General features: G+C 36.9%; 1 protein-coding gene across 2 annotated transcripts in view; it reads left to right on the plus strand.

Moving 5' to 3' along the window:
* Positions 1-24049, plus strand: part of TDRD9 (tudor domain containing 9) — an 86778-nt gene that overhangs the window by 49939 nt on the left and 12790 nt on the right. For both annotated transcript variants that reach the window (XM_072864776.1, XM_072864777.1), the window contains exons 10-26: positions 1624-1678; positions 1833-1917; positions 2724-2781; positions 3426-3530; positions 6091-6188; positions 6577-6708; positions 7420-7582; positions 7666-7729; positions 8226-8289; positions 12293-12337; positions 13288-13341; positions 15464-15580; positions 16555-16662; positions 19826-19926; positions 20668-20841; positions 22123-22234; positions 23669-23881. In XM_072864776.1, coding sequence (XP_072720877.1) covers positions 1624-1678; positions 1833-1917; positions 2724-2781; positions 3426-3530; positions 6091-6188; positions 6577-6708; positions 7420-7582; positions 7666-7729; positions 8226-8289; positions 12293-12337; positions 13288-13341; positions 15464-15580; positions 16555-16662; positions 19826-19926; positions 20668-20841; positions 22123-22234; positions 23669-23881 — 1748 coding nt within the window. The remainder of the gene's footprint in view (positions 1-1623; positions 1679-1832; positions 1918-2723; positions 2782-3425; positions 3531-6090; positions 6189-6576; positions 6709-7419; positions 7583-7665; positions 7730-8225; positions 8290-12292; positions 12338-13287; positions 13342-15463; positions 15581-16554; positions 16663-19825; positions 19927-20667; positions 20842-22122; positions 22235-23668; positions 23882-24049) is intronic.

The following is a 24049-nucleotide window of genomic DNA, read 5'->3' on the forward strand; positions in this document are numbered from 1 at the left end:
CTAGTCCGTCCCTAGGTACTCAGTGATACAAAGTGCCATGTTAAAGTGTACAGCGATTTGTTTTTTTTTAACATGTATGCATAAATATGTTCCCAGTGGGCTGCATTAAGTTTGCACAACCAATCTTAATTCTGGCATTTTTTTGTTTTAGTGCTTGATGTGGCAACCTTAATGTTTCTTGAGCACATACATTGATATATAATTCTTTAGATTTTTTTAAAGATCAAATTGGAAAAAGAGGTCAGACTGTGTTGACTGAATCATCACTGAGCTACGCCTTCAAGTACATAACATGCTTCTGCCAGACTAGCTGATGGGCTAAATGAAAGCAACAGTACGTTGCCATCCACTTCAGGGGCTTGCAGAAGATGGGGTGGCCTGATTTCTCTGTGCTTCTCATGTGCTTGCTGATGGCAGGGATTGCATAGCTTAAAGCTTCAGGGTTTTCTTTCAAAGGGGTTCTGCTGTTACTGTCCTAAGCTTTTATCTGTTCTACTGGTGTCGATATCTTTGTCTGGTTTGTATTTTCTTTTGCACTTCTCCATACCCCACTCCCCTTATTGTCCTGGTATGTTTGCCAAACACGTTTTGTTACTAGTTTCTTTTTCATTCCAAGATCTCTCTCTCCTGGTGGTAGCCTTTTGTTCTGTGTCATGATCATCTCTTGTCCCTTGCAGAACTGGGCAGCAATTACTGCCTGCTGTGTCTAGTCAGTAATTCCTAGGCTGATTAATAATTACTATTAATATTGGTTATGCAGAGTCTGCTTCTACCAATCATGGATCAAGCATCTTCTAATTGTTTTTAAACATAAATTGGATTCAAGCCTTGATGTCTTATTCAGATATGTAACCAGGCAGTATGGCAAGTAGGAAGCATTAGACAGCGAGATAGTCAAGCAGTACCTAGTGGGATCAAGTAGGTCTGGCAGGCTGTGTCCAAACAGACCATATCATAGTGTTCTTGTGTTTTCTCTATATCTTTAATTACATGTTTATGAACAGACACATTTTTTCTATCCTATAATAATCTTAAAAAGTGGTACTGTTTTTATATTTCTCAGTCTACCTGTTTTTCTCTACAGTGCTGAAGGTGTTTTGCTTAGAGCTTTGTTAATTGCTTCGTTATTGTGCTAGTCATTAGTTTGTTATTTGGCCAGTTATTTGTATTCTCAAGTACTCTTACTTCATTTGAGCTGGGATGCAAATTAGGCTTCCTGGCTGTCTTTTTTAGGTTCTAATGACATTGCTTTCCCCTGTAGTAGTCTCACACAAAGGACATCTCTGAAACTTTTATCCTAAACCAGACATTCAGCATGTGGTGAGCGTTGTCAGTTGTAAGGAACTGAAACAAGGGCTAATAATGGGACACTGGCAGATGGCCTTTATATCTGATATTGCCACTTTAGTAAGTGTAAAATTATGCAAAATGACTCTTGAGAAATTGACTCACGGTGTTTCAGGGACTCATTATTACATTTACTGTTTAAGTCTTCTGCTGTTATACAGTGAAAAGGAGGTAATAATGAAAGTCAATTAAGAATTTAAGTAGACATGAGAATTGGTTTTAGAATTGTTAGTGATCACTAAAAAGAAAACAAACTCTTGATTACTTTTTCCCTAGGTTTGAGTGAAATAAGCTATATGCACTCACGTCTCTCAAATATGTTTAACAGAAGGTAAGTTAGACCACATTTGTTTCAGTTCAGTTAAACTTGAACACGAATCCTTCAGCTGTTTGAGTTCTAAGTACATAATATGATTTAGCACAGAGGTGTAATTAATTTTTATATTCTTGCATTAGTAAATATTTCACTAATACATTTTCTTTAGGTGGCAAGTGTACCCACTTCACTCACGTGTGACATTAGAGGAACAAAGTAATGTATTTTTGACAACAGTTCCTGGCTACAGAAAGGTAAATATTGTTGAATCATTACTTTAAGTGTGTGAAATGTTTTACTAGAGTAAAACATTTATTTTTTATATGTTTTAATAAATAACATATATTAAAATATATGTTTTTTATTAAAATATTATTATTAAAATAACATATAGTAAAATATAATAAATAACATTTATTGCTAGAGTAATAATAGCAAATAATAACATCTAATATTAGTTGTACCAACTCAAACCATTGTGGGGGCAAAGCAGTTTTGTTTTTTCAAGATGTCAACCAATTGCCTTTTTTACCAAGCTGTTGCTTTAACTGGTGTTTAGATCTCAAGAGAAGTGCAATAACAGGAAGTTACCCTTAAGTTTTTGTGTGTCACTGTTTTTATCCTTCAGAATAGTTTGTGCATGTCGATTCTTCCATGTGCATGACAGTAGTATGCTGCTGGGGGCACTGCATAGCAAAGTAGTCCCCCAGTATGGGAGTGTCTCACCTGCTTTGTACCCCACATTTTGGTTAGTGTCTTGGTTTTCTTTATCACTGCTAATAGTGTGATGTTTTCTTATGACAAAGGCATAAGGAAATACTTTGTTCTTCCTCTATATTGTCATATGCTATACCACTTTACTATGCTTTTCTGATCTTAGGACAAGAAAATACAAGTTTTCTTGTGTTGTATTGCTTTTTTTAATATGCTGAGCAGAAATACTATGTTGCCATTACCTTTGTATTTCTTCATAGCAAGTTGAATTTTTCCTGTAGAAACATTAATGTGTGTAATTTTTTCTACATGCATTTGTTGCTCATTTTTTTGCTTCAAAACTCAGGTTATTCTGTCTACAAACATAGCTGAGAGCTCTGTAACAGTTCCTGATGTTAAGTATGGTAAGTCATCTAAATCTTGTAATATACACTTGTATATACACTGTATTTGAGATGTTTTCCTTACTTGTGCTAGTCTAAATCTCCGCAACGTGTCACCTTTTTACAAAGCATTGCTGTTGGGGTTTAATTTCACAGTTGTTGAATTCTTTCTTTCACAACAGAGAAGAGTTTAAATCTGAATATATGAACAAATAGTAGAGCTACTCAGCGGGGTGTTGGTTTTAATCTTTACGGGAGTGGGGGGTGGGGTGGGTGTTTTGTTTAAATGCACTAACAAGCAGAATCAGACCTCATGTCTCAAATACCTTAAGCTTTTTATTCACATTCTGACTATATTTTGAAATAATTAGATCAGATTAATCAAATTCTGATATAGAATGTCTAAATGCAGAAATGATTGCCTCTTAATGCTTGTCATCTGCATTAACAGTTTATTATATTTATGTTAAAATCTCTTTTGCAGTTCTGTTAGTATTCAGAGTATCCTGGGTCTGGTTGTTTATAAATCTAGTGTTCTCTTTATTGGTTTTCAAATAGTTGAAACTTTCCTTTTCTGATAACACAAAATCAACCAGTATTTTTTCCACTGCCCTGAGGATAAATTGTTTTGTCATAATACTAGATTTTTTTTTTCTTAATTGCAGTTATAGATTTCTGCTTAACTAGAACTTTGGTTTGTGATGAGGAAACTAATTACCAAAGTTTGAGACTTTGCTGGGCATCTAAAACAAACTGTAATCAAAGAAAAGGTAAGATGACAATAGGTAATGGAAAGAATTTTAGAAGCTAACCTTCATGGAGAATTCTTTGTTGCTTTTCATATTATTAACAGTAAAAAGCATGGATTATTTTTGCCATTAATAGTTTATACAAAAACGTAATTCCTTACCATGTCAGGATATTAAAATGTGATTAAACAACTGTGTCTGAATGTTTTATTTTGTTCAAGTATTTTTCCAGAGGAATGTTTTGTATTTTATTGAAAAATACTAAAATTTATGGTCCATAAAACTTAAGAGGTTTCTTTGTTATTTAATAGTAATTTTTTTACCATGGGCCATTTTTTAAAAGGGGAGATAGGTACTGCTAGGTATTTGTTAACTACTTGTGAGTTTCAGCAGTAAAAGAAACTTGCATGTCTGTCACTCTTAAATCAGTTGAAATATCCACAGCAGCGTCTCTAGTGTAGACCAGTGTTTGTAGCACAAGGTTAAATAAGATATCATATCAGCTCTTCTAGTAAGACAGTACTCTTAAATATAAAAATCTTTTTGTTTCAGTCAAAAAGAGTACTAAATAAATTAATAACAGTGACATCTTTAGATATTTAAAAAAATCCTCATTTTTAAATATTATGAGGATTTCACAATTACAGCTTGTGGTGGGTTGACCTTGGCTGGACACCAGGTGCCCACCAAGCCACTCTATCACTCACCCTCCTCAACTGGAGGGGGAGAAAAATTACGACAAAAATTACGAGATGAGGACAAAGGAGATTGCTCAGCAATTACCATCACAGGCAAAACAGACTAGACTTGGGGAAATTAATTTAATTTATTGCCAATCAAATCAGAGTAGGGTAATCTTAAAACACCTTCCCCCCACCTCTCCCTTCTTCCCGGGCTCAACTTCACTCCCGATTTCTCTATCTCCTCCCCCCCCCCCCCGCAAGCAGCACAGGGGGACAGGGAACGGGGGTTGCAGTCAGTTCATCACACATTGTCTCTGCTCCTTTCTCCTCACACTCTTCCCTTGCTTCAGCGTGGGGTCCCTCCCACGGGAGACAGTCCTCCGTGAACTTCTCCAATGTGAGTCCTTCCCACAGGCTGCAGTTCTTCATGAACTGCTCCAGTGTGGGTCATTTCCATGGGGTGCAGTCCTTCAGGAACAGATTGCTCCAGCATGGGTCCCCCACAGGGTCACAAGTCCTGCCAGCAAACCTGCTCCAGCGTGGGCTCCTCTCTCCATGGGTCCACAGGTCCTGCCAGGAGCCTGCTCCAGCATGGGCTTCCCACAGGGTCACAGCCTTCTTCAGGCATCCACCTGCTCTGGCGTGGGGTCCTCCATGGGCTGCAGGTGGATATCTGCTCCATTGTGGATCCCCATGGGCTGCAGGGGACAGCCTGCCTCACCGTGGTGTTTACCACAGGCTGCAAGGAAACATCCGCTCTGGCACCCGGACAACCTCCTCCCCCTCCTTCTTCACTGACCTTGGTGTCTGCAGAGTTGTTTCTCTCACATATTCTCACTCTCTTCCGGCTGCTGTTGTGCAGCAACTTTTTCCCCTTCTTAAATACGTTATCACAGAGGTGCTACCACCATTGCTGATGGGCTCAGCCTTGGCCAGCAGCGGGGTCCGTCTTGGAGCCAGCTGGCATCGACTCTATCAGACATGGGGGACGCATCTAGCAGCTTCTCACAGAAGCCACCCCTGCAGCCCCCCCACTACCAAAACCTGGTCATGCAAACCCAATACACAGCTTTATTTCCATTTGGTTCTGGGTCAGTGTAGGTTATGACAACCAGCCAATATACAACCAGTAGAAGCAGCATTTTGTGTAGCAGACGTGGACTTGTTATGCATATGACTTAAAAATATGGCCTAATTCTCCAGTGGAGAATCCCACTGAGTGGAGTGCCCTTTAGTTTGTTGAAGTGAATGGTGTTTGGATTTGTGAAGATAGACTTTCTGAATCAGTGTGTTTTCTATAAATAGTAGATCATGAAGATGTTCTGCTGTTCATCGTGGTATCTTAAAAGTTGTTTGTATAGAAAATTTTTGCTAGGTATAGAGTCAAATAGGAAATCCGAGTATACTCATTGTGTAAAGAAATACAAATGCAAAGCATATTTACTCTGCATGTAGAATCTTCAGTTTGGGGGTATGCTAAAACTTGCATTGATATACTTATCCATATTAAATTTAGATTTGGTAGGACTTGCCTTTTCCTGGTTTTGAAGAAGTGTATTTTAGCACAGGATTTATCATGTCTTTTCAACTGAGAAAGGTGGATGCTGATTTGAGGGCACTTATGTGGAAGAGGTATTTGAGTGAAATACTTAATTAACTCTTTTGTTAGTTACTGCTGCTATGAAAGCAAAATTATTTCATTCAATCCTTATGTAGGAAAGGATAGAGAGGATGTCTCCACTGGGCCTGTCTGCTGCAGGAGAGAAAACTACTGGTCAGCCTGCAGCGTCAGCTGTCACATGCTGCTCAGCTGCCCAGAAGGCTTGTAGGTAGAATAGTTTTGAACAGCCTGAAACTTGGGCAGTTTACAAATTGGTGATTTGTTCTTTTATGTGAAGGTCGTGCTGGACGTGTTTCCAAAGGGTATTGTTATAGGCTCGTACACAAGGACTTCTGGACAGACTTTATTCCAGAGAAGTCAGTACCTGAGATACTGGTAAGACTTTTGGGGAACATTAAGCATTTTTTTTAATGTATGTGATCATAGCAGAGACAATAAAAAGAAGTTTTGCTTTGCTTTTCCTGAAGACGGTGTACAATTTGAATAGTTACTAGGAACTGTAACGCTGAATAGAATTCAAGTTGATAAATAATTGACAAAGACCATTCCACATAGTTTTCTTCATAGAAGGAGATGCATTATAGCAGTAAAATGGATGTGGATTAAAAATAAGCAATCTGTTTGAAAGAAAAATATCCTAAAAGGTTACACAAAATTCATTTCAGGTCTTACTAATTTGTAAACTGTAACTTATTTTTCATATAAAACACTTTGTCGCACTTCCCATGGGGGGAAAGTAACAATAACATTGTCTTCCCTTCAGCGTTGTCCATTGGGAACTACAGTCTTAAAAATAAAAAAGCTTGATATGGGGGGACCAAAAGCCTTGCTGGCAACAGCTCTTTCTCCACCCAGTGTAGGTGACATTGAACGTACCATACTTCAGCTGAAAGAGGTAGGCATTCTCTTAATGTTGTTAAAATCAAGGTAATCAAAATGTACTGTAGAAGTTGGCTTTTTGGTATTTAAGGTAGTAGTAGCCTTAACTGGAACCTGAAACAGGAACTGTGTCTAGAGAATCTTCTCACATTTGACTGTTGTTTGGTTACCATCCTTTTCAGCATAATTTCTGTAGTTACTTCATTAAAACAGGATTGTAATTTCATCAGGGAGTAATGATACTGTTTGTGAACTAACATCTGTGGTGAGAAAATAGAAAAAAAGTAAGAGAACTTGAACTCTGTAAATGAAATTTTTTATTAATAAGTAGTAAAATCACACTCTTACACCTTATGATGTATAGGGGTCAGTCTGAAGGTCCCCTTCTGTCCTGTACAAGGAAGTTGCTGATTTTGCTTTTCAATTATAAAGTTGATATGGGGTAGAACATTCATTGCATTAAACTTTTTTTTTTTTCCCAAAGTGCATAAGAAATGGTATTTGTATCATTTGTAGCTTGCTTTTATATCTAGTATATGTAGTAGAAGCTTTGGTTTCAAAATACTAGGCTTTTAAAATGGATTTAAGAACTTCAACTTAATTACAGTTTTGATTCTAATTGATGTTGCTTTGAGATAATTGCTTGCTTCTTGTCTTGTTTTTTTACAAACTGCTCTTACCTTTACTTCATCAACTTTTACAAGTCAATACATTTTAATTTCTCTAGCTGGGAGCACTTACAACTTGTGTGCAAACAGAAGATGATCCACATGATGGTGAGCTGACTTTCTTAGGAAGGGTATTGGCACAGTTGCCAGTGGATCTGCATCTTGGAAAATTGATAGTCCTTGGGCATGTCTTCGGGTGCTTAGAAGAATGCCTTATTATAGGTAACTGGAAGAAGAACGTGTGAAAACATGTCTCTAAAAACAAGTGATTTGCAGGTTTTAATTTTGATTTGTTTTTGTTGTAGCTGCAGCACTCTCTTTGCGGAATTTTTTTGCAGTACCTTTCAAACAGCATATCGATGGATACAGGTATTACCCTAGATGTTTTACAACTTTCTGACTACATTTGGGGGCAGAGGGCTAAGTTGACCACTAAATATAGTTTTTCATGACATGAGTCTAATTTTCTGTCAAAGTGCCAAGCAGTATGAAAAGGAGCTTTTCCAGGGCAGCTGATATACTGAAATGTATTTCTATGTGAACTAATTAGTATCACAGAGCTAACTCATCCTTTTCTGAGTGCAAGACCTGATTCTTCAGCTTTGCCTTTCTGATGTGAACATGTGGCAGTGTCTGTTAAAATGGGTTTTTTTAAAATAATAATAAAAAAATAATCCTTGCTATCCTGCCCACACAGTTTAGCTTCAGCAAGGAAATGTGAATAAGAACAAATAATTACAATAAATGTATTGACCTTGTTTATTAAAGTCCTGGAAGGTGTTAATAGTGTAGCATTCTGAGCTGTATAATACATTCAATAATTGAAAAAAATATTGTTCATAATTCTTTTTGTTTGTATTGCCAGGAACAAACTGTTTTTTGCTGGGAATAGTAAGAGTGACTGTATTGCAATTGTGAATGCATTTAAGGTAAGTCTTTTTTCCAGCTTATCTTCCAGTGAAATCTGATAGACTAAGGTAGGATCAGTGCCGCATTTGTGCTTTGAAGTTGTTAAAAACTTCACATGACCTCTAGCTACTTAGTGATACTTTTTGAAGGCTGTGTCCTACTGCGTAACACTACTAGTTCTGATGAGTTAACTTTTACCACTGTGAAGGAGCTGCACAAGTTTGCACCAAAGTAAGGTGGCTAGAGATGGGTAAAAATGGGTTGCAAGGCTCAGTTTCTGTGTATATTCTGTACTTTTCAGTCTCCTATGGCTTTTGAGGTGTTTGTTCTACTAAGCAGATGGAAAACAGCACAAAGGGTGGAGAAAGAGAGTGAGAGCATGCTGTGTATCTCAGTCTTCTGCTTGCTAGAAATAGGAGCAGATTTGAACAAGATGAGAACTGGAGGCTCGGGTTCTCTTGACCTGCTGTGATCCTTTCAATAAAGGAGCTGTTTTACATGGGGAGGCAGATTCTTTCCAATCTTGGAAGGTTTACCTGTGTTACTCCAGCTACTATAAAATTGATGTCTCATTGCCTCCAACAGAACAAATGGTGGTTAGCCAGTAAGCAGAATGAAATTTCTGGAATTAATAACTTGAGGTGCTGAACAAGTTTCTAACGTAGCATATCTGCTCTCTGTGTGCTACTGAGGATCCCACTGCAGCTGTTACAAATCTTGTTATGAGACTGAAGTCTTCTGAACCCTAATACTTACTGGTACTGTGCCTTCTCACGCTTCTTTTGAAGGTCTGCTTGGTTTATTTTCCTGTGTGTTAATACTTTGTCTACATCTGTGCTGCTTCAGGACTTCTTTCCAAATTGTCTCTGAGCCTTTTTAGGAGGGAATGATAAAAGCCCTGGCATGGGCAGCAAGAAATTTTGTATTTGCTGCAGACCTGTGTCTTCCAAATTACAGATAGCCAGAACATACAGCCTTCAGTGGTTCAGGAAAGTCTTTGATCATACTGAGTTCTGCTTCCTAAAAAACCGAAATTTTTTAGGAAAATACCAGTTTTCTAGGGCAAAATGTTTTTCATCAACCTTGGAAGTGTTTAAATGCTGTTTAAATGCTATTTTAATTCAAAAAATGATTAATTTTTTAAAAAGAAATACCATAAAGCATTTATTAGTTTATCTAGATAGGTAAGCTTTTGTTGTTGCAAATACTGATTGATACAAAATCACCGAACTGTTGTGGTGTGAACTTGCTTCGGTCTGCTAGCTAAGAAGTTACACTACAAGTGATAGCAGGTTGCCTCTTTTATCTGTACTGTTTTGCTTCAGGTCAGCTTATTATCTAGGTAGGCTTCCAGTGTTTGTAAATGAATGTCAGTATCATCTTAAAGCAGGACTGAGGTGTTTTGTCTCAGGCCGTGAATGTTAATAATGTAATGACTGTCCATCTTTTCCAAAATGACTGTAGCTTTCCTGCTACTGTGCTTTTGTGTAGGCAATCTACTGATGATCAGAGGAAATTCTGGTTTATCATAAATTCACTTTAGCTGAAAAATTTACAGCTTTTCTGTGGCATTTATCTCTCTATTGTAATAACCAAAAATAAAATGCCAGATGTGGTGATGTTGGTAGCTCCCTTTTAACCGAGGGCAGTTTGGGCTGGTAGATCCTAGCACAGAATGAATTTGGTGTCCTTTCTCCAGACTTCATAGCTTTGACTTCGTAATAGTTTATTCTGTCCAAATGTGATTTTTTTTGGTACACTTGGCTGTTCGGTAGCGCAGTACCATGGACAGAGGCCGATCCCTGCAGTTACAAGCGCAGCTGGTTCAGCATGGGAAAGACTTCTGCTAGAGGAGCTTACTATTCAAAATCCAACGTTTTCCATTATGGATAGTCTGACATGTTCTGTAATCTTCTGGAGACTCCAAAATCTTCTGCTGCAGATTTAATTTATTCCATTTTGTGTATGTTGGCCTTTTCTCACTTTGGTGAAAGCTGACTTGTTTTTCTGTACTCTGGTGTCAGAATTTTATGAAGCACACACAGGCACATATGCCACATGTACCCACTGATCCTGGGGCTCAAGCATCATCTCTTCTGAATTCCCTTTATCCCATTGTATACTATATTTCCCTTGTGTCCTGTTAATCTGAAGGTGGTATTTCTAGAAACCAGTATGTTGTCCTGGAGAATAAACACAAACATTCAAACAGAGCTTCCTCTGCAGTATCTCTGTGTGAGTGATGTGAAAGCTTTATGTTTTGAATGGTTGAGTATCAGAACAGAACAGGGAAAGAACTTGTTTTCAAACTCCCAGGTTCAGATTAGATTTCTTCCAGGGTAGGCTGAAGTTCTGTGAGTCATTAGCATGTCTTTTTTTAAGCCCTTGCTTAGGCAAAGGTTTCAGTGAATTGGAAAAGGTCAAAAGCTTTGGCAGTAAAAAGAGGAGAATCCAGGGAAGAAAAGGCCAATCAGCTTGGTTTAAGTGATATGATTTTTAAAAGAGAGAGTTTTTAAAAGAAAAAATAATATCAGATAAGTGGAGTTTCTTTTTCTGACATATTATAAGGCTTGGGTATGGAAGTGGTGGATGTCAAAAGCATTATTTAAAGTCAGTACATCAGACAGCCTCCATCAAGGTAGAGAAGTGCAGTCTGGCTATTCAACTATGCTAATAGCCAGTGTCCACAGTAAGCTGGAAAATTTGCTGTGAGGTGGCTTGCTGTCAAACGAGAAGAAATGGTTTCTGCAGGCACCTTTCATAGATTTGCTGCCTAATAATGAAATTATTTTCATTAATATCCTAGGTATTTCTAGCTATTTCTCTTCCAGCCCTGTTTTCTGGGAGGCATCTGTCAGAATTGTATCTGAATCAGTCAGTTCACTTTCTCCTTGCTTTGGGACAAAAGTAAAGAAAGTACTCTGAAAGCACTCTGAAAGTAGCCTGCTTTATTACAGCATCAAATCAAAGCATCCAAGTTGTTCTATTTATTTATGAATGTTTGCATGTGCTTTAATACTCAATCCATCTCCTCTCAGAAAACTAGGTTGATAGCCTGTTGTATGTTGCTGTGTTATCAGGTGGCTATTGTACCTCTCCCAACACAAATCAGGACTTGCTCCTTTAAAGCCTTGGAACATAACATGCTCAGTCTGCTTTTGGAATGCACCAAGATCCAGAATCTCTAAGCTATGTCCAGAAATTCAGTGACGTAAATGCTGTGTTTCCAGTTTAGTTGCAGGAGATGATGGCAAGTTTGAGGCAGTATATGTAATTACAGTTCATCCAGTAGTCCTTAAACTCCTTTTTAGTCTGTAGATGCAGCATTGCATGCCATAACCTCTAAGCTGACTTGAAGGCAGAATAGTTGTCTTCCTACAGCAATTCTTGTTCTTTATTGTGTCGTGGTACAGCATTTGTAACCCTGCCACACTTTCAGCCCTCCAGTAATGCATTCTTAGAATTACATTTTGCAGTCACACCACTTTGTGTGCTCATATACAAGCAAAGGAAGACCCAGAGTCTTGCCCACCCTCAACCTGTTCATAAGAGTGAGAAGTATTTATATCTGCTTAGGAACCCACCAGGCAAGCATCGTATTAGACTAGAATCATTAAATAATTAAGGCTGGAAAGGACCTCAGGAGGTCTGTAGTCCAGTCTCCTGCTCAGAGCAGGTTCAGCCATGAAGTCAGTCAAAGTTACTCAGGGTTTTATAGACAAGATCGTCAAAAACCTGATCTAAGTTAGCCCTACTGTGTGGGATGTTGAAAGAATTGATCTGAAGAAGTCTCCTCCAACCTAAATTACTGTGATTCAGGTTTTCTTACAATCTGTTGCGCTTAAATATTTGTAGTCTGTGTTAGTCCAAGAGCATCGCTGATTTTTAAATTTATGTTAAAAAATTATCTTCAGTATAGGTATGGAAAAAACGTCATAGTTTTAAATGTCACGTTAATATTTTAAATAATTATTAATAAAGCACTACAGTTTGTGCCTGAATAGTACACCACTTCTTTCTTAGGCATGGCAGGCCTGCAGACAGAAAGGGGAGCTAAGACATCCCAAGGTTAGTTAAACTTTATTTCTTCTGTTCTATTCGAGGTTGGTGACTTTAGTGCTGGAGTATTTTATATTCTTAGTAAGGAATTTTTGCTAGCAATCCTCCTTTATAATAGTTACAATTTTTCATAAGTAAATAGAAGCATAGGCTTTGAGAGAACATGAGTCTTTGAATCCAGTGCTGAGTATTTGAAGTCAATCCCTTACGTAGTCCCTTTCACAGATGGATCAACAGTAGCCAGAGGGTTTGAAATCCAAGCTGAAAAGAGAAATTGAGCTGTAGTTGAAAGAAATATTTTTAATATGCACAAGTGTCTCTTCATTTTTTAAAGAAACACACAAATATCTCCCCTCCGCCCCCCCCGCCCCCGCGAAACAAACCTGAAAGATGGAAGATCTTTATGTGCATCAGTCACAAGAAACAGTAGTATGCACACAATAACTGTCTCCAGTCTCTTTTGTGTGTATAAGATAAAACCTTTTTTATTTCTCTGCTTCTTTCAGAGCATAATATCCTTTATGAACACCAGTGTGTAACATACACTGAGTTATAACGAGTAGCCAAGATGGCCAGAATCTGTCTGATGAAGTTATGCATCTGGATAAAGAAGTTCTGTTTTTTTGGAAGAAGTGTCCATCTTAAAGTAGATTCTGTAGTAGCAACACAGAGGAGTTGGACTTGTGGGTTTATATGAAAAATGTAATGACCCACAGGTGTACTGGTGGTAACCAAAGTATAGTTTATTAGTCAAATATATAATTGTCTCTATATATTCACACGTCATAATACTCGATTGATATGGATGCAAAGAAAGCTGTGAAATGAGATCAAATTCTTCCATCGCTGTATATAACTGTTATTTGTGCCTACACAGAAGAATATGAGGGAAAGCTTACTAGCAACAGAACCAAGTTTCTAACAACTTTTGCATTTGCATTTTTCACTTTCTTTTCCAGGAAGAGCTTGAGTGGGGTCGATCAAATTGTATTCATATCAAGAAGGTCAGAGAGGTAAGATGAAATGGATAATCATTTTTATAAGCAGAAGGACTTAACTTTCCTTACTTTCTACAAATGTTAAGGTCTTGGATAAGCCTACTGTATTATTATGTATCTATCAATATATAGAGATGTATATTTTCTTTAAATAAACTGAATTTTTTGTTTTAGTTTCTTTGAGGGAGGAGAGATGGTAGTATTTAAAATTGTCGGAGAATATCGGGACTCCAAGTACAATTTAAGACAGATCAGACAGAAGTTTTATTAACTATGATCACAGTGAGCAAACATTTGGGCAGCATTTCCCCCTCTGCTCCTCTCTTCTCAAGTGGTTGCAGAGACCCCATTTATATACGGTTTCAAAGAAAGGAAAGAGGTGTGAAAAATCATTATAGTGTTAGCAAAGCCAGGTGTGCATTCTTGTGAAGAATGGACTTCAGATAATCATTCGTGTGTTAATAAGGCCAAGTACCTATGCCTGGGAAGGATGGACTCTTTAAGTAGCTTGTTAGTTGCCACAGTTGAGACTATGGAGAGATGGCTCTTGGTGGAGCCTCTAGGAGTGGCACATCCAGTATTATCTTTGCTCAGAAGAGAGAGTTGGAAACAGGCAGACTGCTAGCTTTTAGACGAAAGGAGTTTTCCTTTTGTTAGGATAAACAAAGTGGTGTTAAATTATTAACTGTTAACATATTTTTAACATTTTTTAAGAGACCTCCAGTATTATTTGCTAATTCTATAGGTCCCTCAGATACACTGGTTGTGGTGGGACTGCTGTCCCTTGTTACATAACTTTTGTCTTACAGTTAGGATAACTTTAAGCAAATACAGTTATATAATGAGGACTGGACTTGAAAATTTGTGGGGCTTTGTTGCAAACATTACTGCAGCAATTAATGAAAACTCTGCATCACAAAGGGCTTCAAGCTTAATGTGGTATGTTGACAGGGGAAATAAGTAAAACTCCTGAATAACTGATTGGCAGAGCATGGCCTTGTCCATTATTCCAGCGCGTCGTACCTTTGGCGTGAGCAACGTAGGGCCTGTGTTCAAAAAGCACGGGGAAAAAAAAAGCTTTTCATAGTAAGCGACCATCTGGATAAGAAAGGCTGATAGTTTTTTAGCTTGTATATCTGATATCAAGGAAAAAAAAAGATGAGAAAAAAGTAAATTGTGTAAAACTGGAGAGCTGAAGGATCAGTCTTATGATAGCCTCCTGGATAGCTGGTGTCCTCTTGGCCCAGTTTCAGGTAATTCAAGAAGAGGTTGTGCATGACATAATAGTTCAGGAGTTTAGAGTGGACACCTACACTAACACTTACTAAGAAGATTTGGGGTTTTTTATTTGCCACACTTTCAAATACTAATTTTATAATTCCTTGTGTGGAAGTGGATTTGCAGAACTGAGGCAGCCACACAGACTGGTTTCTGATTATGGTAGTTGTCCTATGAGGAAAATAACAGGACTTTTAGTATACTAAAACTGCCAGCAGCAGAAAGGAAAATGTAGATATGAAGCAGTTGAGCGGACTGTACTTTTCTACATTTGCTCCAAAATCAGTTGAGACAATGAAGGCATTTACTGTGTTGGAGGACCAGTGGCTGCTTATAGAAGCTTCTTAGAAATGCTTAGGATTGAAAGCTTAACAGAGCATGTTCTGCTGTAGGGCATATAAGTTTGATCTCAAAGTCATCAGTTGTCTGCTGAACTGAGGGTACAGCATGTGTGGTCACTGCTACAGTTAGGTGCAGAAGTCCAGGTTGGTGTTAGCATGTTTTTTACCTTTTAAGATACAAACCCCAAATGATTTAAATGGACAATCAGTATATCATCTTGTACAAGGTTATTTCAGTTCTTTTTCTAATTTTGTTCTATATCATATATGCATAATATGCTTTGTGACTACAAAATTCTACTTTATAAAGAGATGTCAAGAAATCTGCTTGTGTCACAGTACTGAAATTTTTTTCCAAAGTAGAGATGCTAAGTAGTACATTAGGTGAAACACATACTAGTGTCACCTAAAAAGGAAAGGGAGCTTGCCCACTTACTTAGACTTTTACGAACAGATTTTATTTTAATTTGTGGATGGTTTTGATCTGTTTAATATGTACCATAGAGTTCAAATTTCAGGTAGCAGAGTTATTTCACGACTTGAAAAGGCGAGTCAGAGCATTTAACATGTGTGTTAATGCTCAACCATCTGCTATGGATCAGGAATGTGTATACAAACAACGCTTCATTTTGCAGGTAATGCTTTATTGACTTCAGGGGAGAGCCATTATTTACAAAATTTATAACTGGATTTTTATATACTAGTACTGATTAACTAGTATTACACCTGTGTTTCAAAATTCTCTGTAGATTTTGAGATTGCAGGTGAAAAAAAGTAATTATTTTTGACAACTTAAAAGGATAATTAATGTTATTTTTAATGGTTCAGAATTCACACTGAATTGGTCCTCTGGCTGTCCCTTCACTTCTGACAGTTCATAAAAATAAAACCAAGTCATACTGAGATGAATTAAACTGTGTATCTAGACTAATCTTTGTTAAGGTCATAAAAATACTCTAAAGAAGGATGGTTTGTGTTGGAAGGCAAAGAACTAACAGTTTTGAAAATGATGTTTTCACTTGTTTTGAGTGCTCTATTTGGACCACCACTGGCTTGGTTAGTTATTGGGGGGAAAAAAAAATTAGATGTCTTTCAGCTATTGTAACTTTGTAAAATTTCCAGTTAAATTTCTTGTCTTATTTGGACTGATCAGTAGTGATTTTTATTTTCACAGACCTATTTATCATTTCAGTGGCAATTGGTTTAACTGTGTAAGCCGTGAACTTTCCAGAGCTGAATTGTTAAATACCGTAAGATGTAACACGAAAACTGAACAAGTTTAATGTAGCTATTTTATGTGAATTTATTTAAAATTGAGGCTCTTCTTGATATCAGGGCTAACAATTATACTTTTCATAGAGCAAGTCTGCATACAAAAATATTAAAATGTTGTAAAATTGTTCCAGAAGTTGAACTCTTTTCATGAAAATATGTTTTTAAGGATCTGCATGAGTTAATGTTTAGTCAAAATGACAGTAATTCCTGGAAAGAGCCAGGAAAAAATCTTGATATGAAGATCTGTCAGTATTTCTTTGTGTTGCTAGTGTATCTCTGTTCAAGAAACTGGATATAATCTGCTGTGTTTTACAAAATATTCTCTTGATTTCAGGTTGTAATAGCTGGTGCTTTCTATCCAAACTATTTTACTTTTGGAAAATGTGATGAAGAAATTGCTGTGAGAGACCTTGCTGGCAAAGATCCAAAAACCACTGTAATGGTATGTTAAGAAGGTGAATGACTTAATAAAGAATCTAGTAATAAAAATATGTAGTCTTTGGGCAGTGTTTTCAAATTTTGTTCTGTCTTGGGCAAGGACACAAATAATTATCTACTCTGATCCTCACTTAGTAAGTTGTCTTCTCTCCCATCTCCCTTTCTTACAATATAATAAACATTGTGTGGGTGAGCAATTTTAGAATTCCTACTGAGAACTGCCTCTATGCATTTGATTGCTAGTCTTGCACAGGCAAACAACATTCATAAAACTAGTAAGATTTGAAAAATAGAACAGGACTATCAAGGGTACTTTTTAGTGACTGTTTATGAAATGTGTTGTTGCAACTTCAATGTTACTTTTTCGTAATCTCCTACTTGATAGTGCATGGCATACATGCTTGTTGCTGTAAGGTTACTCAGGTATTGCACTCTGCTTTGTTTTTGTTGTCGTCTTTTAGAAATATTTTTTATCTGGTTGAGTAAGTGCAAGTTTGACATGGCCGTGTTGATTTTGCAAAATGGTGCACAATCTAAACTAGGAAAATGTTTGGTGTATCTGAACTAGGTATAACACTGTAAAATAACCATCACCTACACTTAAAGAAAACAAACCTAGAAACCAGTGAGCCTCAAAGAATAGACTTGTATTGGCACAAGACCAAATAGTTAGATGAAAAGGTAGGAGAGAAACTCATAAAAGCTTAGTGACAAGGAATTTTTTCGTGCCTTAATGCTTACCCAAGAAGAGAGGCTAGTTCTGTACTGAAGGAGATGCTGGCATGGCAATATGTGTGCACAAACACATTTATGTATGTTTTTGAAGTTTTTAACATACTGTTTCAAGATATTGAAGCCAAAAAAAAAAAGTTCTGCCTAACAGACTAGACTCAGTCTGATGGAATAGAGACAAGATTAGTCTTGCCACAGCAACATTGATTAAGATTAAACTGCTAAATCTAAGGTGCTATTTACTTTTATTGTATGTAACACTTGATCTGTTCATATATCAACTGCATGTTATCTTGAAGAAGGAAGAAGTAGCTGCTGTGTCTTCCTCAGTGTAAATGATCTTCCTGGGCCCAAGTGCTGCATGTTCCTCAAGCTCTCAGTCTGAGAGACTCTTCTTATAGCCGTGTGGTGCTCCTAATGGTGTGTGCCAAAGATATAAAAGGCAGTTATTTCTCCCAATCTCTTGTCTCTCTAAATCATCTTGCCTTGAGGCAGTTTCTGCAGTCTGACCTAGACCATGTTTTTGACCAGCAGCTGATCTTAGTACTATAACTTCAAGGCATTTGAAGATTTTTCTAAAAAATAATCTGTTATTCCCTGTGTAAGATTGTAACAACCAAAGAGAAGAATAGATGGTTGTATAGCCCTTGAAAAAGACTTCAAAGTCCAGAAGTTTGAACTTGATAGTTAGCAGTTCTGTGATTCTGCATTAAAGCAAGATCTCCTGAGAGATGATTGAGTAAGAAAAAGGTAGAGAAATGGCTATCTGCCTACAGTGGCATATGAATAGTTGTGAAACTACAGCCTTAAACTGATGTAAATTGGTGCTGCTGGAGTCTTGCTTTGCTTTTGACTGCACATGCCCTTTTCTTATGTTAGATCTCGTCTGCCTCCTGAGTGAGCCAGGTGTTAAAGTAGGAGAAAGCTATTCTGTTGCTTTGTAGAGTTACTTTTCAAGCTAGTTTAGCTCACAGAATTTGTGAAATGCATGGCTGTCTGTTGTTGCCTTGGTCAGACATGGTGAAGTAATAATCCATTATACTTAACTATATACGATGTATAGAATCCACTGTACTTAACATTATGCAATCCAATATACTTAACTAGAATGTTATTCTTAACAGAATGCCTTTGAAAAGATGTTGCATCTCCAGTAACTTCAGCAATCTGTAGTGGTTTCAGGATTAAAACCCAAGAAAAATAACGAAATCATTTAATTCAATTTGGAAGAGACCTCATGAAGTCATCTAGTCTGATGATAAGGTCAAAGCAGGATTAACAGTGAATTCAGACCATGTTGCTTAGGCCTTCATCCACTTGGGTTTGGAAAAAGTTCTGAGCATGGAGATATCTGCAACTTCCCATGGGATCCCACCTACCAGTTCCCTGAATAAACCAAACTGTGCTGTCCTAGATTTCAGGATGTGTATTCTGCTACTTGTCTTCCCCATTCTCTTCAGTATCTTGAGCTCCCCTCTTCCTTGGTTGCTCTGGCCCAGGCTGCTGTTGATTATCACTTCCATAACAAGTTCTACACTGTTCGCTAATAGCAGATCCAGAAGAGCCCTGTTTGGCTCATGACCTGTGTTAAGTTACTTTCAACACCCTTCAGAAATCTAGGAGCTTGTGTCTCTCCCTTCTAACAGGTTATCAGGGACCTTATTGTCTCCCTCTAAGATGCAGGGTCTGTGATCTGGAGACCTCTGCAAGTTGCCTAAAGATTGTCTGCTCCATCCCGAGTGATGCTCTGTTACAAATTCTCACCTCAGTGTTACCCTTACTGACCTCTTCTCTTATCCTGACCCACAAGAGCTGGGTTGTCCCATTGTCTGCTCCATATAAGAGCACCTTACATTTGAGCTACTCTTCCACACAGGGGAGACCAGGAGGTTGCTCTTTGTCTGTCATTCCTAAGAAGCATGTATCCATCCGTAAGTGCTCTCCAGTTGTGCAAGCTGTCCCACCATACCTCAGTAATTCAATACATGGTAGTTCTGCCAGGACATGCAGGGCTGTAGCTCCTCCTGTTTTCCAGGCTATGCACACTGCCTGGGATGTAGTTCCCAATGGTGGACAAGGAAGCATAGCAATCCATTGCTTTTCTGTTACAAGCAAAAAGAAGGATACTAGACAGCTTCTAGGAAAAAATAGCAAAGAAATATATATAATTACAAATGAAGCTGCTTCATTTATAGTTAGAGAAAGAAAACATTTATCTGCTGGTTTGAGGCCGTAGGGCAGCATTAGCAGCAAAACTCTGATTTTATTGTCTTTTGAGATTTTGAATTTAATATAGTATATATCATTTTTTGAATTTGTTGGGGTTTACATTATATATCACTATTGCAGCTCAAGTGAAGGAGAATGCTAACTATTTAGGTGAACTTAATAATGCATCAAAATAATTGAATGTATCCAACTTTTTTTCTTAACAGCTGAAGAATATTCCTCCCTATGGGTATCTATACCATAAACAGTTGCAGTCACTGTTTAGACAGTGTGGGCAGGTAAAATCTATTGCCTATGATGGGTCAAAGTAAGTATAAAATACTTTAAGTATCCTGCCTTTCTCATGTTATCAGTTACAAATCTAGTAACTAATTTCTTTCTTTCTCAATGGTGCACTGACAAAATTAGTTTATTTCTTCATATCTCTTTGGAATCAGTAATTTATTTTTAATGTATTGGCTAGAGTAAGAAAGGTGGTTTTGAAGTTTGATATGCGTTGAGTGGAGTAACATTAGATAAACTAGCTGGGTTAGAGACTGCCTTCTGTTTTGCCTCTTCTGTTGTCTGACAGTGGCCCTTAAGTGCAGCCGATCTGTCTGTATTTATATTTCCAACTTGTATACTGAATTTATCTCATTTGTACAGTCAGATGGCTTTACACAAAATGCATGTGACTGGCTGTTTTAGCTAATCTTCTGGCTAACTTTGGACTACAGCTGCCCAAAGTTGAATTCATGTAGCCCTTCTTACGGCTTTTCCAATCTTTAATTCTGTTCTTATTCACATCCTTTCTATTTGTATTAAATAGGCCCAGTAAATTTGGTAGGTGCTTGTGAGAATGTTAGAAAGTTTTCTTATAACCATCATGATAATTAAAGTTTTAAGGTGCGTAAGAGCAGTAGGCAAAGCCTGTGAGGAGCCTACTTTTTACTGTTTGCTGGCCTGCTAAGATAAAGACAGGGAGAAGAAATGATGGCTTTTGTGGGGTTTTTTGTTGGGTTTTGATTCCTTATCAAGTATTTATTGCAATTTTATTTGAACTCCCCAGGGCTTTTGTGGAGTTCTCCCGTAACCCAATGGAGAGCTTTAAGATTCTTCCTGCAGTGTACCTGTCAGTCAAGATGTCACAGCTGAAAATTCCTCTTGAGCTGAACGTTCATTATCCAGATGATATCAAAAGGCAATTGCGAGGTGTGACAGATGCAAGTGTGGAATCTCTAAGGTAATTGCATTGTATATGGAAAATGGGTTTCTTTGCAGTGTAAAGTTGAAATTAGGTTTGTTGGATTCAGTGGGAATTTCCTTGGAAGTGTCACTAAGGAAGACATGTTAGGTTCAGAAAACAGATGTGTAAACTCTGTATAAGCAGACTGTTTTTGCAGGACTAGAAATAACATGATTGTCTTAAATATTTCTTTATAGTTAAAGGTGTTTTACTGTTCAAGAGAACTCCAAGTATACACTTTTTTTAAAAAAAAATGGTTCTAGTCCATTTGCTTTTGGCACATGGAAATATGGATGTACACAGTAATTTCTGTTCATGCTAGAGACAATGTGGGGATTGCTAGAACCAAAATAAATGAGTGGCATTTGGGGAGATAAAAGAAAGGGAGGGAGGGAGGAGTATAACAACAGAAATTGGGGGGAAATGTAACAACATAAGGTGGGGAGGCATAACAGAAAATACTGATGAGGAATGCAATGTCGTGAGTCTTTGGTCCGCAATTGCTTTTGCTAGAAAAATCTGGCATGTGGGTTTCCTTATTATATGCTTTATGCAATTCTCAGCTTCAGGTCATACAAGCAACTTGATAACATGGTTATCTGCCTAGCTCCTGATTGGTCTACAGCCATTTTAATATTTTAAAATATGAAATCTAAAATAGGGAGGCAGGAATGAACTGGAAAGGTTGAAATGCAGGTGAATACCACTTCCAGTTGATTTTACTTAGTTTTTAATAAAATATTTTAGCAGTTTCACTGTCTCCAAAACAGCATTCAAAATCTTTGTGAAAATTAATTCTTGAGGGACTCAAGAAAGAAGCCTCCTAGGCTGAAAGACTAATTTTAGAGTTCTTAACTTTTGTCAAGTAAAGGGAATATTATACATTAAAAAAAAGATATGCTGAATTTATTTTTGTGCTGTAGTGTACCCAACTTATTTTTTTTTAAATAAGCTTAGAATGCATGCCATAGTAAAAAGCCTCACTATTTAACCTTAATTCTTTGGATTTCTAATAAATTGATGGCACAGCTGTGTCTTGGGTATGTATCTTCCTATGTTTGGTCATAATGGAATTCAAATGGTTTCATTGTAGTATTTTGGTTCTGTGTAGTCATTTTATGTTCTAATTGAATTAATATATTTCTAAGTAAAAGTCATTAAGTATATAAATGTTGCCCTAGGGACACATTGGGAAGCAAATGAAAGCAAAAAAGTTGAACTCTTGAGTTTTCACTTGTTAGTGAAGTATTCAGCATCTGTATTCCATAAACTTTTTAGAGTAAATGTGGACTGTCAGAAGCAGACAGTGGAGCCTGTGGAAATCTCATTTGGTGCTTTACAACAGTCAAAGATGATCCCAAATCGTCTTCTGTCCATCAAGATAACAGAGGTAGGAATGTTCTGCATCTGAAGTAGGTCATATCTAATAAACGGTACCTAGATAACTCTGTAGAGATGAATATCTGACAAGCTTAAATTAAAAGAATAGGTACTAATAATGTTTTTAGCACAGAGGTATCCGTAAGAGGCATGGAGAATATTCTTGGTCTAATTCTTAGTGGTTCTTTGTTAAACAGTACTTGCATGTTGCAAATAAATTTCAGTGTTTTAAATTGACAAAATTTGTGGGATTTGCTGGCAGTAAACGTTAGCTGGAAATAGGCATAAATGTAAAGAGGATTAATGGGAGAGGTAAAATATTTGTGTACACTATAGAAATGAGAATCAGTACATATTTGGGGCATTTACCTGGTTATTATTAACTGGCAGTTTTCTTCCGAAACTGTAGATGTGAGAAATGAGATGAACTAACAGAACTGCATGTTCATTCAGAATAATATTGCATGCATAAAAGATAGTGTGTTAGGGGAAAATTATATGTATATATAAATATTTCGGAATTCTGAAGATGAGAATTTTTAAATCTTTTGTTAACTATCATCTTGTCAAGAAATTGAGTAATAGCAAGCAACATATATGCTGCTGAAATAATAATAATAATAATAATAATAATAATTTTAAAAATCCAAAATACTGAGCTAGTGGAAATTATAGGCTGAAGTATTAAAACAGCTCTTGATAGTAGTGACATGTTTTGCAAGTGCAGGAAAGAGTATTTTTCTTCATTTTATTCAGCTAAGTCTCTTGAATCAAAAATGTTCATGAATTTGATCAGACACATTCCAATCACTTAGCTATCTATGCTACTTCTGTTTAATACATCAGCTTTAATGACTGTATGTATTGTAAATAAAGATTCTTTTTTTTATCACGAGCATTTGATATAGGATCAGAAGTGGTATATGAGCTCAGTAAGCTATTTGAAAAGATTATTTATTTTATTCAATTTGATTTAAATAGTGGTGTGTTCTTTTCAGTTTCCTAAAGGATGGTTAATCATAACAGTAACAATGCCAATTTGCTGATAGATGTAGCTAACTGGTATTCTTTCACTAATAAGAAAAGTGCACCATATCTGTTTGTATCTGTCTAATCAACTGTATACCTTATATTTTCTGTATATTAATTTGGTTTAGAAAAATGAAAGCACTCTTTTCTTAATATTCTGTGTTTTAGTAATGCTTATGTCAGGGTCTGTTTAGATGAAAAGTGTATTGCAGTTGCACAGCAAATAAACATTTTAAAATAACATTATCTAATTATGAGAGAGATATACTTCACTGCATTATTGCAGTATGAGAACATTTCTATGTGTGTGTCAGGAGTAGGAGTGCTTTCATGTAATTTGCTCAGGTGCGTTTTGTGTTTGATGTAGAAGAATAAAAATATGAAATCTAATATAGTCTAATTTTTATACTTTCAGATAGTAGAAGTTGGACACTTCTGGGGTTACAGGATAGATGAAAAAAACAGGACTGTACTCCAGGCTCTAACTGCTGAAATTAACTACCAGAACCTGATGGATTTGCCAGTGTCTCCACATCCAGAGTTGGTTTGTCTGGCACCATTCACTCATCTGGAACACGGAGGATACTATAGAGCTCGTATTCTGTATGTTTGCGGAGATTTTGCTGAGGTACAGTAATATGTTATGTCATATTGAATTGGTAGGATGTAATTGGGTTAACAATATTGGAGCTATGTTTTGGGTTGTTTTGGTTTTTTGGGTTTTGTTTGTTTGTTGGGGTTTTTTTGTTGTTTTTTTTTACAAAGTGCTATGTTCATTATAATTATAAATATTCCA

This window comes from Ciconia boyciana, chromosome 6 (assembly GCF_034638445.1).
Source record: "Ciconia boyciana chromosome 6, ASM3463844v1, whole genome shotgun sequence".
Classification (NCBI taxonomy): domain Eukaryota; kingdom Metazoa; phylum Chordata; class Aves; order Ciconiiformes; family Ciconiidae; genus Ciconia; species Ciconia boyciana.